This window comes from Triticum aestivum, chromosome 6A (genome assembly GCF_018294505.1).
Source record: "Triticum aestivum cultivar Chinese Spring chromosome 6A, IWGSC CS RefSeq v2.1, whole genome shotgun sequence".
In the NCBI taxonomy this organism is placed as follows: domain Eukaryota; kingdom Viridiplantae; phylum Streptophyta; class Magnoliopsida; order Poales; family Poaceae; genus Triticum; species Triticum aestivum.
In genome coordinates this window covers 61936356-61956033 of record NC_057809.1, presented here as the reverse complement: position 1 = coordinate 61956033, position 19678 = coordinate 61936356, and the positions used below count along the sequence as shown (strand labels likewise).

Sequence of the window (19678 nt, the reverse complement as noted above, 5' to 3'; positions counted from 1 at the left end):
CTAGAGTTCGAACATCCCCGTTCGAATTTGGTCATTAATTTGCTCTCTCTTCCAGGCCTATAGTGCCTGTCTTCACTTGTTGATTTGACTGTTGGATGGATTAAGAGAAGTACTACTCCCTTTGTCCGCTGAAGAGTGTATATTTGGATTTAAAAATTTGTTCATAAAAAAGTGTACTTCTATATTTTTAATGTAATTTAAAGTATTTTATCTCATCACACGATAACTAAGATCAATAGCATTATATACATAGTTTTCTTAATTTTTAAATGCACTTAGTTCATTGGGGTTGGTTAATTAAAGAGGTGAGAGATAGTGGCTTGCATCTTTTCAAAATATTTTTTACTCCACTTCATATTCTAAATTTTCTAAATGTACACTTTTCATCGAACGGAGGAAGTATATAGTAGGTAAAGTTTCAGAATTCTCGATGGTCGTCGACAGACTATTGCGGTTGACTTTGACCAGACTTATGAAGACGCGGCATGTGAAGTAAACGGGTGATGATTTTCTATGGCATTACACGATCGTCTTTATCGTGACGGAAATAGCAGCGAAGGTGCATTGCTAGCTAGTGGGACTCGGATCTCAACATCACTCAAAAGTTGCTTCACTGGCGTCCTTATAGAGCATTTACTCTACCTGTCTACCCGATTAAATAAAAACACCTAGTTGATGTTTACGCTATGTAAGTATCGAGCTACGTGTATTTGGGCAAAGTCAACAGCGTCGCCTCGTCGGTTTTCCCGTAGGATAAACAATGTGCATGCACTAGTACGTACTCCTCCTACTTTTGAAGAGTATAAACCCAGTCCGAAGCGAACCCAAACGGCGCGTCCTCATTCACTAGTACAGTAGTGTACTACACTACTACGACTGGCAGCAGCAGCAGCAGCAAGCAGCAGCAAGAGGCGATGGGCATGAGCTGCTGCGAGGAGAGGGAGAGGCCCAGGAAGAGCTGTGCGCCGGTCCACGCCAACGCCGGCTTCGCCGCCGGCGTCCTCTTTGCGCTCCTCGTCTACTTCCTCGTCCGGCAGCAGACTTCGATCAGTGGTAAATGATTCGTTCGTTCCATTCATCTTCTTACCCGCTGTTTGCATACTCCATCATCTTATTCCGGGGCTAGCTTTTCAATGTCACGCTAACGTACGTTAGCCTAGCCTTATCCTTCGACGACCAATGTGGCTTATTTAGCTGACTGACGGCAGCGGTTCTTTCCTGTTGTTTAATATGCAGCTGCCACCACGGCGGCACTAGCACAATGGAGCACGGTTAAACAACTGATTAGAGCTCCTGGTGAAACGCAACTGATTAAAGCTCCTGGTGAAATACGTGAGCACATCTACCCATATGCTTTATTTCCAATCTGTGTAGTCTATAATCTGAAGATTAATTCTTGCTTGTTGCTTAATCTACAGTTGTTACGTCTGATGTGCACCGGGTCGCCGACAAACAACCGATTCAAGATACGGGTGAGCAGATCATCAAACTCTCCCAGTCATTTCTACCAAATTTGCATGCATGCTCTGTTAGTTTGGGTACCCAAGGAAATCATGAACTAGAAAAAGGAAAAGTTATATGGAAAATCATTTATTCAGAAGACAACTTTCTTCCCACGCAAAAAAGGTTGTCGGGTCGCCTCTATTTCCGGCAGTGACTAGGTAGTTCACTTAAGCTTAAATACATGTATGACAGATCTGACAGGCAACTCATGATTTAGACTGGTCATAGTGGGAGTAACATAACTAGTAACATAACGCACTTCAATAATTTACTTATGTGGCAAGTAGTTAATGAGGAAAGAGGTGCCTAGAGTAAAATAATACTCCCTCCGTCTAGGTGAGTAAGTCATCTTAGGTTGTGCACCGTGACCAAGAAGGAGGGGGAAAACAAGAGAACTTAATGTTTATTTGCTAATTAATAGCATTGCATGCAATGAACTAACCACTGTATGTCGTGTTTGATAATCTCAAGTCATTAAAAACATACACACCCTTCATCTCTTAGACTAGCCACAGTGGGAGTAACTTCAGTAATAACATCGAGTCCAACTCAGCAAATTTGCTTATGTGGCAATGAGTTAATGAAGAGAGAGGTAGTTGTAGTAACTTAACTAGTTACTGTAACATCACATGTTCCAATGCAATATGAGTTTATAACCTAATAAATGAATTTTTGCATGTTATCACACTTAAGTTACTACCCACTATCAAGGTAGTAACATAGTCTAAAAATATGTGTATGTTACTAGTGTATGTTACTATCCATTGTGGCTAGTCTTATTGGTTGATATGTTAAGAAACAAGAAATGAGGTAGAAGTTAATGCACCACGCCTAAGTGTTTTGGGACTATTTGGTTTTCGTAAGATGACTTACACACATAGACGGAGGGAGTATGTTACTGTAACATAACGCTTCCCAAGAATAAATGAGTCTACGAATTAATAAATGCAATCATCTATGTTACTAGCTACTTCTTTGTTACTTTGCATTATGAACATAGTAACATAGGCTAGTGTCATATGCATGACACTAGTCTAAGTCACTCCTCACTATGACTAGCCTTAACCTGTAAATCAGAGAAGTCAATGTCGGTTTACATTTAAAAGTGAACTAGAGCGGTCTGGTTAATATTTTAGATCAATGTTCTTACAATTCACAACATTGTTAAAGTTTTCTAGTAATTAGAATAGTGTCTTTAAAATTAACACCAACCAGCATATGGGTTCCCACATATGTTCAATTAATAGACTTTATTAATATGAAAAGTTCATATTACCATTTTTAAACAAACGCATCAGCAGGTCGACAAAAAGAATAATGCTTAACTAGTACTCCCTCTTTAAAGAAATTTAAAAGCATTTAGATCACTAAACTAGTAATCTAAACGCTCTTATTTTTCTCTACAGAGGGCTAATTAGAGGCTCCATGTTAATCCTCACGAGACATGCACTCTAGAAGAGAAAATAAATAATAGAGTTCTTTCAAATGACAAACTCCGACCGTTAATGATGTGGACCCAATCATTGTTGATAACTATTACCAGTTGATCTGGTTTGCTTCTAATCACTCATCTCTTTCACCATTTAATATAATCTAGAAAAAAACCAAGCTAAATTTGCACTAGTATTCTCTCTTAATTAGTTTGAACTTGCATATCAAAGATGAATCAAGATGTGTTATCTAGGCTTCATGCATTGGTTGATGATGCAGCTAATGATAAATGCTCCTGCATATACTCGTTTGCCGCATCACTATTTGCTAATATGTTTTGTACTGTGAGAAAAACTTAAAAAAAAACTAAGATGTGCTCCTTTTGAATCTCCGCTACCCATCGCTATCATTGCGAAAAGTAAGCTGGCCCCTTGGATTTGCTTCCATTTACCCAATCATGTCATTATTAAAGTTCATCTCATAAAGTGATCCACTAAATTTGCATCTAAATATTATATCCAATATGTTTTTCAATATAATTCACAAATATTTGGTTGCATGGAATATGAATATTTGAATTACTAATATGAAAACTGAAACTGAAACTGAAACTGAATATAACTAATTGTATTAATATTGTATAGCTGGTTGATAATATTGAATATAAGGAAGACAACTGTAAATCAATTTATCATGCATGGTTGCATGTTGAGGTCTTTTTGTACATGTGTGGTTACATGTTAACATGACATGCTAGAGAAATAAATTACTGAGGATCACCCATATAGCTATATAGGATACATGCATAAAGTAGCACAGCCTAAATTTACATCTAAACTACTCCCATATGCATTATATAAAATAACAAAATAGCCCCTAGATCTTGATCTCAACTGCTGTCCTCTACCATTACAAAAATATATATGGGAAATGTTAACTGGTGAACGTTCGCTCAGGTAAGGTCGATCGTAGCGAACGCTAGCACGGGCCGTCTAGTGGGAATCAAACAGATGACATTTTCCGGAGAAAAAAAGTGTTCACTGGCAATTCTTCCATACACATGGCAAGTTTACATTCTGTACATGGCGAGTCCCTAACAAACGTATGGCATTTTTAGTTGTTTTGACATAGCAACTCCGGCGTTCGCTGGGAATTTTGCTCCCGGCCAACGTTCACCAGATATTCGTGTCCATAAAATAACGGAATCCTATGCATTCTTCTAAATAACCTCTGTTAATATAGTATAAAAGATTATTATATGCATGCAGGATGCATGCCACCGGACCACATATAACCGATGAGGCGGACAGCTATAAGCATATCAATTGCATTGTTTTTTCATAGTAAAAAAATTATCAATTTGCAGGTTTAACATTTATCAAAGATATTTCCTTACTGGGTGACTTACCGTGACAACAATAATCAACTTGCTACTCCATGAAGGCACACGGGTTGATGGTTACAGTACTAGTTAGGCAGGCCGAGTGCAATTAGAAAAGATGAACACGTTGTCCAACCTTTGAAGCAACATGTTAACCTGCTAACTTAGTCTGGCTATAAATATTGTCATGTCATTTATAGTTCATTTTATAGCAAATATGTACAATAGTTGATTAGAAGAGTGTACTATTTTTTTATTATATAGCCTACCTTTCACTCTCACAAAGTGCCTATGACTAGGAGCACGTGCTAGAGTTGGCTCTTCACCAAGAGTCCGCTTACTTTTTCTCTCCTCTTTTCTTTCCTTCAACTAAGCAAAAATATATTAGTTTATTTTTTATAGCCAGCTGACTCAGCTCTATTGTACTTGCTTTTATGCTAACGAACGAAGCTAGTTTCACAATGGTAATTGTTTTTTCTTTCCTTGGCGCGTGACAGATAATGGCAAGGTGGTGTGTACCACGGAGGACCACTCCCGCGGTTTGTCTGGCACCTGTGAAGTCGAAGGCGACGTCCGCACCAATGGCACAGCCCTATCGGTGAGCCTCGTTCCAGTGAGCTGGTCGGAGCGCCACGAGTGGATGATCTCACCGTACACGCGCATTGGCCAGAGCCTCAGGGCGGTCACTGTGATGCAGCTGCAGGATCGGGCTGCCGCCCCGTCGTGCACGCTGACCCACACGATGCCTGCCATCATGTTCGGGATCGGGGGGTACGTGGGCAACTACTGGCATGAGTACGCTGACATTCTGGTGCCGCTGTTCGTCGCAGCGCGGCGGTACCACGGCGAGGTGACGTTCCTGGTCAGCAACATCCAACACATGCCGCGGTGGCTGGTCAAGTACAGGGCCTTGTTGCAGGGGTTGTCCAAGTACGGCGTCGTGGACATGGACCGCGATGCGTATGTGCGGTGTTTCCCGCGCGTCTCGGTTGGACTCCGCCTCGATAAGGACCTCAGCATCGTTCCCGAACTGGTGCCGGGGGGGCGCCTCACCATGGCCGACTTCACGCGCTTCGTGCGCGAGACCTACGCGCTCCCACGCGGAGCAGTGACCATGGAGCCGTACAAGAAGCCGCGGCTACTGCTGATCCAGCGGGTGACCTCCCGCCAGTTCCTCAACGAGCCGGAGATTGCACGAGCGGCCGAGGCGGCGGGGTTTGAGGTGGCAGTGACGGATCTGCGGCACAACGGCTCCGAGGTTGAGCAGGCGCGGGTGGTGAACTCGTTTGATGTGGTGCTGGGCGTGCACGGCGCCGGGCTGACGAACGCGGTGCACCTGCCGCCGGGCGGCGTCCTGATCCAGGTGGTGCCGTATGGCAAGATAGAGCCCATGGCGAGGTTGGATTTCAGCGAGCCGGCAACAGACATGGGGCTCAAGTACCTTGACTACAGCGTGAGCGCGGAGGAGAGCTCGCTGCTGGAGAAGCTAGGGCCGGAGCACCCGGCAATCAAGGACCCCGACTCCATCCATCGAAGCGGCTGGACCACAGTGTATGAGTCCTACCTAATGCAGAGCGTACGCATCAACACCACTCGCTTCGCGCCAACGTTGGAGCAAGCGTTCAACCACCTACGCAAGCACTAGGGGCAGATAATGTTCGTCAACACATTGTTTCCTTAGTTAGTTTTTCTCATTTTGGGTTAATTCTTTGCTAGGTGGCATGGCGTCTTTTCTTTTGTCATTATTTTCTCCCTTTTCACTAAACTAGCATGGTGGCCCTCGCAAACTTGTTTTGTATTGACTGTTAGTTTGCCCTGACCTTGTACACGTTGCCTAATTATTACAAAGAATAATGCTCTCTTCGGTTTATATTACTTGTCGTTCAAACGAATGTATTTAGCATTGAAATACGTCTAGATACATCCGTTTGGGGAGGCTTTACTACGGTCCATCTCCAGGATGATCTCCCCGATGATATCAAGTGAAACCTCACCACCAATGGAATTTATTCCCCGGCATCGGCCTATAGGTCCCAATTTGTGGGCGTTGCCGCTTCAAACATGAACAAGGTTGTGTGGAAGAATTGAACACCGTCCAAGTGCATGTTCTTTGCCTGGCTCACTACCAAGGATAGAATCTAGACAGCAGACCGGTTGCACAGAAGAGGGTGGCCAAACTACAACTTGTGCCAGCTGTGCAAGAGGGAGCCGAAGACCGCAACTCATCTTCTGGATGCCATTGGACGGTGTAAGATGGCGCGAGGCAATTTGATTGCAATGACTTGATGAATTGGAGGTTGTGGAGCAGTGGCGGGATCGAGCTATGCCGGCGAGGAATAGTCTGACATGATTTCCCTCTTAATTGGCATGTGGGTGATTTGCTGTCATACAAGGATAGTAGAGCAAGAGGTAACATACAATGGCGTTGTCTTCTACAGATTTTCCACCGGTGGCCACATCGAAGGATGGTGCGGGACTGCCCGAGCAAGAGGTAACAAACAGTTGTGTTTTGAAGAACCTTACTCGTGGTCTTTGTGTTGTCAAGATATCGTAGGTGCTGATGGTCGTTGCTGCATTTTTGTCGATCGTTGTTTTGATCGCTACAGGGGTCATTTCTTTTCCTTTTTTTCTGCCACGGCATAGCTTTGGTCTTGTATAACTTTGCTCTTGTTGGTGGATCTTTTGGACATGCATGTGTGTGTGTGTGTGTGCCAGGGGGAAGTGTTGGTTACGTGCATCCTAACTATGCAGAGGCTGAATTTATTTCTCACCATGTTTGTATCCCTTAATGCTTCATTATGAGATAAAAATGTCCTTAAACGAAAAAAAGTGCCTATGTACGTGAGAAAAGATTGAAGACTGGTGATTCCGCTGCCTCCTTCTCCGTGAGAAGCGTAAACAAGGGGCATTGGCGTCGTCTGTTCCACTGCCACTGTCCTTTTGAGGCATCATTGTTTGGTGTTGTCGACCATAAAATAAGGGAGAAGAGTCGACCAACCTAGGGCACGAAGGAAAATACGCCGGCATGGACGGTTGTGTGCGAAGGCTGGGCACAGGGGCAAATACGTTGGCATCTACTTCCAGTTTAGTGATTTAAACGCTCTTATATTTTTACAAAGGAGTATATGAGAATATAGAGGCCGTGATGCATGAGGCAGACATGTTGCCTAATCTGTCGATGGTCATGAAAGGATTAGCTGGAGTAACAAAACATGTGCTAGTGGTGATCGATGGGATGGATAACATGGATTGATTATTTTGGCGGCGGTCGACGCAGTGTTGTGAGTCGCACGGCCGACACTATATTGGGGAAAGAGAAAAATTGGTTAAGGCCCTCAGAGGAAAGATGTTTTACAGCATTGTTCACGGTTGATTTTTTTTGGCGCAGAAGGGGGGGGGGGGGGGGGGGGGTGACATTTCATTACATAACAGTTCATAATTTAGTGCATGCTATTGATGGGTAATTTTTCCGGCTTTAAAATTGATCTAACAGTTTTGATATTTTAATGGACAAAATAAAAGGTTAAATGTTCTTGGCATTTGTGAGCAGTTGTAGTTTATTACCTTTTATTTATGGTTAGCCCTTCAAACACTTTTAATACTTACGAATTTGAAAAAAATTTGAGATATTTGGAAAAATGTTCATGAATTTAAACATATCTGCTATTTCAGAATATGTTAGTGTGAATTAAGAAACTGAAAATAAAAATTTATTCACAATTTTGAGAAAATTTTCATGATTTTTAAAATCTTCATAAAACAGGTAAAAAAATCTTGAAGAATTTTAAAAATGGCCACAAATTCAAGAAAGTTCAACGATTTTGTAATGTATTTAAAAAATCATGAATTAAAAAGAGTTCGAGAATGCAAAAAAAAAATGATGAATTTGAAAATCTATTCGTCAATTTAAAAAATGTTCACAAATATATAATTGTAGAAGGAAAAGAAACTGATAAACAGAAAAGAAATAAGAAACTTAGAAATAAATAATAAAGAGAACCTAAAAACCTTGATAAAATAAAAAAAGAAAAGAAAAGAAAAGAAAGAAACAACCTTATGAAGAAAATCTGAAAGTCAGGTGGAATATTCCAGAAGCTTCTGAAGACCGAGCGAACGGTTCTAAAATATTCGCAAAACTAGGGTGAATTAGCTGCCTCTGATAAAGGCCCGGCCTACCAGTAGCACTAGTGGGCTATTTCTTGCGAACCGATCGTATCATCGGCGGTATTATTGGTCGGGCAGGGCTATACCTCGCCTACAGCAAAGATGGATCGCGGATCACGTTAGCAACTCCCCAAAATAGGCCAGGCCCAGCGCCGGACGGAGTGTGAATGAGTCACCACGTACCCCGCATACCATAGGTATGTTATACATTTTTTTCTGTATATTTTGTGAAATGATCCATGAAAATAGATTTGGAACATATTAGAAGTATGTTCCTATAATTTATAAAAGTGTTTTGAAAAATATCCATCAGATGTTTGGAAATGGTCCATCGTGTGATTAAAAAATGTTTAGAATGTTTTACAAAAATGTGCATGTATTAAAAAAACATGTATATCATATAGAATGTATCATCTATTACGAAAATGCTCACCATGTTTTTATAAAAATTTCATCATTCTTCATGTGTCAATGAAAAGTCCATCTTGTGTTTAAAATGTTCGATGTGTATTTAAAAAAATGTAAAACATATTTAAGGAAATATTCACCATGTATTTAGAAACCAATGTTCAACATGTGTTTCAAAAATTATCATTGTGTGTTATTCTCCATTAATTTAAAAAATGTTCAACATGTATTCAAAAACATGTTTCGCAGGTATCTAAAACTATTTAACGTCTGTTTGAAAAAAGTTCAACATGTATTCAGAAAAAATTAATGTGTGTTTTAAAAACATAAAACACGTATTTGAATTTTTTTTATAATGTATTTTTAAAATGAGATAAAAGTTAAAAATAAAATAAACAAGAAAATGATTTTTTTAATAAAACCTAAGGAAAGCAAAAAACCAATAGAGAAAACACAAACGTATATATAAATTAAAAACATGGGCCAAAAGTTCCCAAAACCGCCAGGCCTAGATACAATGCAACCTCACAGTAAGCGAGGTTTAGCATATGTTATAAAGGTGCGCTACTCCTATAATAATTTGGGCCATTTTGTGTTAAATTTGGCCAATGGTGGCCTTAAGTGTCCCCAAGTATTCATGTAACAAGGTGCCCTTCCATCTTCAACATAGGCACAACCCTTGCATATCGACAAACATGGTGTGTATGAAGAGCAACTAGTTAACATATGCACCGCAAGGGGTACTTTTGGTGCGTGGGAGCACTCCGGCATTGTCATGTGTTGTGAATTGGACGATTCCCTCGACGGACCATTTTTTAAGTTTTATTTGTTCTTTTATCCTTAGTTCCATGTTTTCCTGGGTTTTTTCATGTTTTCCTAGGTTTTTGGTCTGTCCGGGGCTTAGGTGTGATCTGTGCTAAGCACATGTATGCTTTGTTGTGAAGCATAGGAGTGCTCCATGCAGAAGCATATGCGGCAGGCTCTGTAGAGAGCACATCTTACTTCACACAGAAGCATATGTGTATGTCATCCATATCTGTTCCGGCCCCTTTTAGCGCGATACCTACTTCTTAGATGCACCGCTCACTGCCACCATCTCCGCCATGGACACTTTCCAGAGCCGCACTTTTCCTTCAAGGTAATAACTCATCTCCCATGTCCTTCCCATCATCGTACTCTTGTACTTCATCTGTTCTTAAAAGAGTGTACTTCTAATTTTGTTGTAAAGTCAATTTTTTTGTTTGGCCGTATTTATATAATAATGTATGAACATTTATGCCGTCAAATTAGTAGCATTAGATTCATAATAAAATATATTTTTATCATATACCTATTTAGCTTCACAAATATTAATATATTTTTGCATAAACTCGGTTGGTTTGACCTTTATAATGTTGGAAGTACATTTTTTTAAGGATGAAGGAGTAGGTGTGAGTGATAGGTATCAATCGCGTCCACGCTACACCGCCGGCTGCTATGCGCTCGGTCAGACCACGAATCATGCACTGCAACTTCACGTGTGGCCATTACTATCTTCACGTTGACATGGACTTGTACTTAAGATAGTCTAATCAGTTGCAAACTTGCAATATGATGTTGCATGTACTCTGCCCGATTAAATACAAACACAGGGACGTAATTACTGTTTACGCCAGGTGCATTTGGGCAAATTCAACTGTCGTCGGTGATCCCGCTGGGATAAACAATACGTACTACGTATGCTTCACCAGTGGAAGACCCTCGATAACTTGCGAAACTCACTCATACTGCGACGTGCACACACCCCCACCATACCACGTACGCCGCCAGGTGCAGAATCTACCCAAAAACTAATCACCAGCAATTCAACCTGTTCACAACAGTACTAATGCTAACCAGACTCAACTAGCACACACGTCCTCACTCACTCACCACAGCAAGAGAAAGCAAGTGGCGATGTTAGACTATGTATAGCTTCTGTACCTATGTACGTATATTGTACATATTGTAACACAACCATTATATATAATGAGATAAGCCATCCCTAGAGGGTTGTGCTGGTTCCCCAAAACTTATTGTCTTAGATGGTATCACGCTAGGTTACGATCGCTTCCGCTTCTAAACCCTAATACCCGCACCGCCGCCGCAGCCGCCGCCGCCTTCACCGCCGCCGCCGCGCCACCGATCGCGCCGCCGCCATGTCGAGCGCCGCCATCACCGGTTCCACTGCTGCGGGCTTCCTCCCGGCTTCTCTTGCGGCTCTGCTCAACCTCTCGCTCGATGCCGTCTCTGTTCCGGCTCCGATCGGGACAAGGAGCATCGGCTCCGTTTTCTCCACGCCGCCGGCGCCATCGCTTGGGCGTGACCTCGTGGTCCACACCGCGGCGCCGCCGTCCGCTGCGGACTCCGCAGGCGTCGTCCCGCCGCTCCTGCCGCAAGCGGATCACACTGCCCCGCTGGCGGGGTTGGCGGCGTCCGCCCCGGCCGCGGGCCTTGCGGCGTCCGCACCGGCCGCGAGCTTTGCGGCGCCCGCCCTGGCTGCGGTCCCGCCTCCTCCCGCATCGGCTTCGGTGCCTCCGGCTGCCTCCATGGTGTTTGCACCCCAGGCAGCCTCCTCGATGGGATCGTCTTCGCCGCCGCCGTTTCACTTCGGTCATCTCATCACCATCAAGCTCTCCGCCGACAACTACATCTTCTAGCGTGCGCAGGTTCTCCCGCTCTTGGGGAGTCACTACCTGCTAGGCTACGTCGACGGATCGCTTCCCTGCCCACCCGCGCTGGTAGACAGCGTGCACGGTCCGGTCTACAATCCGGCCCATCGCGTCTGGACGGGGCAGGACCAGGCGAACCTCTCCTCCATCCAGGGGTCGCTCTCGCCGGCAGTTGCCGGCCTTGTTGTCTTCGCGAAGACGTCTCATGAGGCCTGGACCATCCTTGAGCGCACCTTTGCAGCGCAGTCCCAGGCTCGTGTCTCTGCACTCCGTCGTCAGCTTGGAGAGTGTCAGAAGCTTGACTCCACTGCCACTGAGTTCTACAACAAGGTCAAGGGCCTCGCCGACACATTGGCCTCCATTGGACAGCCCCTCACCGACTCCGAGTTCAACTCGTTTATTGTCAATGGTCTTGATGAGGAGTATGATGCCTTAGTCGAGATCATCAACGAGCGGGGCAACTCGACACCCATGTTGGCACACGAGGTTTTCTCTCGGCTCCTTCTCACTGAGCAACGGGTCGAGACTCGCCGCACCAGGGGCACTGGCTCCCTCTCGGCCAACGCCGCCACCAAGGGTGGCCGCTCTTCTTCATCACCCCGGTCTCCCTTGGGGCTGCCATCATCGCCCGCCTCGGCCCCCCCACCTACTGCGACCTTACCGGGGGCTGGCGGTCCACGTGTGTGTCAGCTTTGTGGCCGCGATGGGCACTGGGCCTCCAAGTGTCATAAGCGCTTCCAGCGAAGCTTCCTTGGTCTTGGCAATGACGGCAAAGATACACGCAACAATGCCCGTCAGGTCGCCATGGCTGATCGTCCCGCACCGCAGAAGCAACAGGGACACACTCAGTCCTACTCCATCGATCCACACTGGTACATGGACTCTGGGGCGACAGAGCATCTAACCAGCGAGATGGGGAAGCTTCACACTCGTGAACCCTATCATGGCTCCGACAAGATCCACACCGCCAATGGAGCAGGTATGCACATCTCTCATATTGGTCAAGCATCTCTTCTCACTAGACATGCCAATAGGAGTCTTCAGCTTCGCAATGTTCTTCGAGTTCCATCTGTGACCCGTAATCTTCTTTCAGTTCCTAAACTCACACGTGATAATAATGTGCTTTGTGAATTTCACCCTTTTGATCTTTTTATTAAGGATCGGGGCACGAGGGATATTCTTCTTAGTGGGCGGTTGTGCCAGGGCCTCTACCGTCTGGAGCATCCTGGTGTCGCTCGTGTTTTCAGTGGAGTTCGGGTCTCTCCGTCACAGTGGCATGCTCGTCTTGGTCACCCGGCCACACCTATTGTCTGTCATATTTTGCGTCGTCATGAGCTTCCTAGTTTGTCTAGTAATAAAGATGTAGCAGTGTGTGATGCTTGTCAGCAGGGGAAGAGTCATCAACTTCCTTTTTCGGAGTCCAGTCGTGAGGTGAAACATCCTTTAGAACTTGTGTTTTCAGATGTATGGGGTCCTGCTCAGACTTCTGTCAGTGGTCATAATTACTATATCAGTTTCGTTGATGCTTATAGTCGCTTTACCTGACTTTACCTTATTAAACGCAAATCTGATGTGTTTGATATTTTTGTTCAGTTTCAAAAACATGTTGAACGTCTTCTCAAGCACAAAATTGTTCATGTCCAGTCAGACTGGGGGGGCGAGTATCGCAACCTCAACTCTTTCTTTCAGTCGCTTGGGATAGCTCATCGTTTAGCATGTCCACATACACATCAGCAGAATGGTTCAGTCGAACTTAAGCATCGTCATATTGTTGAAGCTGGTCTTACTCTTTTGGCCCATGCATCTGTTCCGTTTCGGTTTTGGAGTGATGCTTTCACCACTGCATGCTTTCTCATCAACCGTACTCCTACTCGTGTTTTAAACATGAAGACTCCCATTGAGGTTCTCCTTAATGAACAACCTGATTATACCTTTCTCAAGGTATTTGGGTGTGCTTGCTGGCCGCATCTTCGTCCATATAACAAGCGCAAGCTTGAGTTTCGTTCTAAGAAGTGTGTTTTTCTTGGCTATAGCTCTCTTCATAAAGGTTACAAATGTCTTCATGTTCCCACTAATCGTGTCTATATATCGCGGGACGTCGTGTTTGATGAGCATGTTTTTCCCTTTGCCAACCTTTCTGTGTCCACTGTCGAACCACCATCCCTGCATTCATCCTCTGTTGCTTCTGACCAATTTGATGATGTTGCATACTCTCCTTTGTTGTTACCTAACCATGGTGCAGGAACCGGACGTGGAGCTCGTTTGAAGCTGTTGGAGGATTCACCATCATCATCGTCGTCTTCTGGTGGGCACGTCGATCGCCCTATGTTGCATGGCATCGATTCGCGTGCCCATGCATGGTCACCCGACGAGCCCGTCGCGCCGAGCATCTCCACTGCTCGGTCCGTTTCGCCAGCGGCCGCCGAGTCGCCCGCGGCTCGGCCAGTCACGCCGTCTTCGCCTGCGGCTCGGCCCGTCACGCCGTCTTCGCCCGCGGCTCGGGTCCTCACGTCGCCTTCATCAGCGGATCGGCCCGCGACACCGGCCGCGCCACGGCCCACTATGCCGAGCTCGCCATCGGCCCGGTCTGTGATGCCGGAGTCGCCAGCTGCTTCGTCTGCTCTGCCGGTTTCGCCGGTGGGTCGGCCTTCTTCGCCAACCGAATCCGAGGCTACCGTGAGTGGCTCCTCGTCACCGGCTGACTCGTCAACGTCGCCGTCCTCCAGCCCGTTGCAGGCTGCTCCGTCGACCTCAGTGGTTCCTGTGTCCCGACCACATACACGCAGTCGTAGTGGCATTTTCAAACCTAAGGAACGTAAGGATGGTACGGTTGCTTGGTTGGCTGCTTGTTTGGCTGCTGCTGTTGCGGATCCATCTTCTGAACCTCGCTCATATCAGGCTGCCCTGCGCATTCCACATTGGCGAGAGGCTATGGAGCAGGAGTTTCATGCTCTTCTTCGTAACAAGACATGGACTCTCGTTCCTCCACCACCACGGATAAATGTTATTGACTCAAAATGGGTATTCAAAGTGAAGAAGCATTCGGATGGATCTATTGAGCGTTACAAAGCGCGACTTGTTGCTCGCGGTTTTCGGCAGCGTCATGGTCTTGACTATGAGGACACCTTCAGTCCTGTCGTCAAGCCTACCACTATTCGGCTTCTTCTCTCCATTGCTGTTTCTCGTGGTTGGTCACTTCGTCAACTTGATGTGCAGAATGCTTTTCTACATGGATTTTTGGAGGAAGAGGTTTATATGAAACAGCCGCCTGGTTTCTCTGATCCTGATCGTCCTGACTATATCTGTCGTCTTTCCAAAGCACTATATGGTTTGAAGCAAGCTCCTCGTGCCTGGCATGCCCGCCTTGCCTCTGCCCTTCGTGCTCATGGGTTTGTGCCGTCTACTGCTGACACTTCATTATTTCTTCTACAGAAGCCAGAAGTCACTATGTATCTTTTGGTATATGTCGATGATATTATCCTTGTCAGCTCTTCTCAGTATGCTGCTGATGCTCTTCTCTGCTCTCTTGGTGCTGATTTTGCGGTCAAAGATCTTGGGAAGCTTCACTACTTTCTTGGAGTTGAGGTCACTTCTCGTGCTACTGGTCTTGTCCTTACGCAGAAGAAGTACTCCTTGGAGTTGTTACAAAGAGCTGGCATGCTGAAGTGCAAACCGACCACCACACCCATGTCGTCTACCGACAAGATAACAGCTGTTGATGGTGAGCTTTTGTCTTCTGCGGATGCCACAGAGTACAGGAGCATTGTTGGTGGACTTCAGTACTTGACGATCACGAGACCAGATATCTCTTATGCTGTTAACAGGGTTTGTCAGTATCTTCAGGCTCCCAGAGATACTCATTGGGCTGCTGTTAAATGCATTCTTCGTTATGTTCAGTTCACCCTGACATTTGGTATGCATATTCGGCCGACTTCCTCTCGGGTCCTTTCGGCCTTCTCTGATGCAGATTGGGCTGGTAGCCCAGATGACAGGCGATCCACGGGGGGTTATGCAGTATTCTTTGGCTCTAATTTGATCGCCTGGAGTGCTCGGAAACAGGCTACTGTGTCACGTAGCAGTACTGAAGCTGAGTACAAGGCTGTGGCTAATGCTACTGCAGAGATTATTTGGGTGCAGTCTTTGCTTCAGGAGTTGGGTTTGTCTCAACCACAGCCTCCTATTCTTTGGTGTGATAACATCGGTGCTACATACCTTTCTGCAAATCCAGTATTTCATGCCCGAATGAAACACATTGAAGTTGACTATCACTTTGTACGGGAACGTGTATCACAGAAGCAACTCCAGATCAAGTTTATCTCATCTAAGAATCGACTTGCAGACATCTTCACTAAGCCTTTACCGCTGCCACAGTTTGAGGCTTGTAGGCGCAATCTTACCCTTCTCAGTTCTTTAGAAAGTGGCTAAGATTGAGGGAGGGTGTTAGACTATGTATAGCTTCTGTACCTATGTACGTATATTGTACATATTGTAACACAACCATTATATATAATGAGATAAGCCACCCCTAGAGGGTTGTGCTGGTTCTCCAAAACTTATTGTCTTACAGGCGATGAGCTGTGCGCCGGTCCGTGTCAACGCCGGCTTCGCCGCCGGCGTCCTCTTGGCGCTCCTCGTCTGCTTCATCCTCCAGCAGGAGGTTGCCATCAGCGGCCTCAGCGGTAGCCATTTATCCCTTTCATTTCACCGTTTCATGAATCTTCTGCTTACCAAGAGGCAAACACAATGCTTTATAGCAACTTCTCTCATCGTTAGCTAGATCCTAGCCTTGTTGATTGACGACCGGTGAGGCTTTTGTTTTTCTACCTCGAGCACACACACGATCGATGCGGTTGACGGCAACACTTCTTTCCTGTTGCTTCATATGCAGTCGCCACCACGGCAGCAGTAGCGCAGTGGATCACGCTTAAACAGCTGAGTAGAGATCCTGCTGCAATGCAGCTCATAAAAGCTCCTGGTGAAAGTGAAACACGTGAGTATTTTTTGACCTATCTGTCTTGCTTTGTGCCAGCAACTATGCTTATTTCCAGTCCCCAGTCTCTGTAAGCTGAAGATCAAACTCTTGCTTGTTGCTTAATCTACAGTCGTCGCTTCTGACGTGCAGCGGACCCCGGACATACAGCTGATCCAAGGTTCAGGTGAGCAGAGCACTCCGGTCCTTTGCTTTGATCAAGTTTGCATGCTCAGGTCGTTTAATTTGGGTATCCTAAGAAATCGCAAAATGGAAAACTGTTTGTTTCGACTCCTGTGTATTTAGCCTACGGATGTCCGCGTCTATTGTAAGCAATGAGGTAATGTAGGAGTACATCGACTCTCAAATTTCACAGTAAATACGGGAGTTTTTTTTTTGCGGGGGTTGACATAGGCGTAAAACTCTGACAGATCTTACTAACACTTGATTACTTTGTCAATTCGAAGAACTCAGATCTAGCTAGCGAATATTTTCATTAAACTAATGGACGGTTGCCTACCCAGGGCAATGCATGGGAAGCAGTGAATACTAAATTTAACATCCTGTGATCCTGATCATCGCTATAGACTGTCAGAGTGAGGAGTAGCATAGTACACATTATTCTAGACTATATTAGTGTCATGCAAACCTTTATTTATTAGATTATATCTCATTTTTTCTTGGTATGTGTGATGTTAAAAACCGAGTCCCCTCATTTGTTTGATTGAATTGTGTGGGCGGTAGCTGTAGGGTTAGTAATGACGTGGCTGCAAATGGAATCAGTTTTTGCTTAGATGGCATAGTTGCTGATGTGGATAGCTTGCATGTTGAGAGAAATATCATAGTGGGGATGAACTATTTAGGTATTATAGATGAGTAACTAGCTAAGTTACTCAATTTACCTACATCCTCATTAACTCATTGCTACATAGGAAAATTAGCTAAGTTGGACTCGATGTTACTCTTAAAATTACTCCCACTATGGCCAGTCAAATATGCAGGCCTGGGGTGCCTACCAAGTGAATTAATTAGTTTATCACACACACCACATAAGTAGGAGTAGAAGTAAAAAAAATATATGTCTATAAATGTCGGGAGCTATATAAGCAAGTAAGCATATCAATTTTGCATTGTTTCTTCACAGGAAAAAAAAAGCATAACAATTTGCATATGGTTTAACAATGCTAATTGTTAACTTTCAAAAAAAAAACAATGGTAATTGTTTCTCCTTTCCTGGCGCGTGACAGATAATGGCAAGGTGGTGTGTAACATGGAGGGCCGCTCGCGTGACTGGTCCGAAACGTGTGAAGTCGACCGCGACGTCCGCACCAACGGCACAGCACTGTCGGTGACCCTCGTCCCAGCGAGCAGGTCGTCGGAGCGCCGGGAGTGGATGATCTCACCGTACGCGCGCGGTGGCCAGAGCCTGAGGTCGGTCACGGTGACGCAGTTGCAGGACCGATCCGCCGCCCCGCCGTGCACGGTGACACACACTATGCCCGCCATCCTGTTCGGGATCGGGGGCTACGTGGGCAACTACTGGCATGACTACACCGACATTCTGGTGCCGTTGTTCGTCGCGTCGCGGCGGTACCACGGCGAGGTGACGTTCCTGGTCAGCAACATCCAGCACCTGCCGCGGTGGCTGGTCAAGTACAGGGCCTTGCTGCATGGGCTGTCCAAGTACGAGGTCGTGGACATGGACCGAGACGCGTATGTGCGGTGCTTCCCGCGCGTCACGGTGGGGCTCCACCTCGACAAGGAGCTGACCATCGTCCCCGAGCTGGTGCCGGGGGCTCCCCTCACCATGGCCGACTTCACGCGGTTCGTGCGCGAGACCTACGCGCTCCCACGCGAAGCACCGACCCGGGAGCCGGGCAAGAAGCCGCGGCTGCTGCTGATCCACCGGGGGGACTTCCGCCGGTTCCTGAACGAGCAGGAGATACTGCAGGCGGCGGAGGCGGCGGGGTTCGAGGCGGCGCTGTCGGAGCCGCGGGTGAACGGGTCCGAGACGGAGCAGGCGCGGCTGGTGAACTCGTTCGACGTGGTGCTGGGCATGCACGGCGCGGGGCTGACGAACGCGGTGCACCTGCCGCCGGGCGGCGTGCTGATCCAGGTGGTGCCGTACGGGAAGATGGAGTACCTGGCGAGGGCGGAGTTCAGCGAGGGCGCGACGGACATGGGGCTCAAGTACCTTGACTATAGCATAAGCGCGGAGGAGAGCTCGCTGATGGAGACGCTGGGGCCGGAGCACCCGGCGATCAAGGACCCTGAGTCCATCCACCGCAGTGGTTGGGAGAATATGTTTAAGCTCTACCTTAAGCAGAACGCCCGCATCAACACCACCCGCTTCGCGCCAACGCTGGTGCAAGCGTTCGACCACCTACGACAGCAGTAGGGGGGGAGGGCATGCTCATTAATCCTGTTGTTTTCTTTGGTAGTTTTTTCTCATTTTGGGTTAATTGTAGCCTCCCGTTTTTCTTTTGTCATTATTTTCTCCTTTTCACTCGATTGTTTGTTCAAATGTCTACTTCCACTTTTTTTTTATTGGTTGAGAAATGCATAATCGGTTCTACTCTTGCCAGTTTCAGACAGGAAGATCTTCACGAACCTGCTCGATTTATATCAGAAAAAACAGAAATGAATGTAAGGCAAGACTGAAGTACATCAAATTTTGGCTCACGACAGAGCAAAACAAAGGCAGGAAATGCGTGGGTACTCATGGACCCAAGCAGGCATATTCCACTTAGAGCTGCAGACAGAAAAACAACACAATTTCGAATATTCTTGCTAAAATTGACATGTGATAAATACGTAGGTACAAACAAGAGAACAACACCTGAAAAATAGTCAAGGCAACACACGCACACGCACACACATCCACATCCTGCCAAAACATATCATGACAAAAATGTGTGCGTTAAAAAAAATGTAATGATGCAAAGATACTACGTGCCATTATGTTGAAAAACACATCGTGGCGACACACTAGTTTATTTAGATTTGCTATCAAAGTTGGATAAAAAAAAGGGTTCTGGTTTGTAATAAAAGTTAGCATGAGTGTACTCTAACAAATGCCATACCGGAGACAAATATGTCATGACCTTGAGACCACGTGTCCAGAAATTGCTC

General features: G+C 45.8%; 2 protein-coding genes across 2 annotated transcripts; both read left to right on the top strand.

The window, feature by feature from the left end:
- The first annotated feature begins 845 nt into the window (after positions 1-845).
- Positions 846-6141, top strand: LOC123130286 (alpha-1,3-arabinosyltransferase XAT3). Its single transcript, XM_044550216.1, has 4 exons — positions 846-1053; positions 1237-1332; positions 1419-1472; positions 4813-6141. Exons 1-4 carry the CDS (start codon positions 915-917, stop codon positions 5958-5960), a joined length of 1437 nt encoding a protein of 478 aa, XP_044406151.1. The 5' UTR covers positions 846-914; the 3' UTR covers positions 5961-6141.
- Positions 6142-16147: 10006 nt separating this feature from the next.
- On the top strand, positions 16148-18944 carry LOC123129438 (beta-1,2-xylosyltransferase XYXT1-like). Its single transcript, XM_044549604.1, has 4 exons — positions 16148-16247; positions 16466-16567; positions 16680-16733; positions 17794-18944. Exons 1-4 carry the CDS (start codon positions 16148-16150, stop codon positions 18942-18944), a joined length of 1407 nt encoding a protein of 468 aa, XP_044405539.1.
- Positions 18945-19678: the final 734 nt, after the last annotated feature.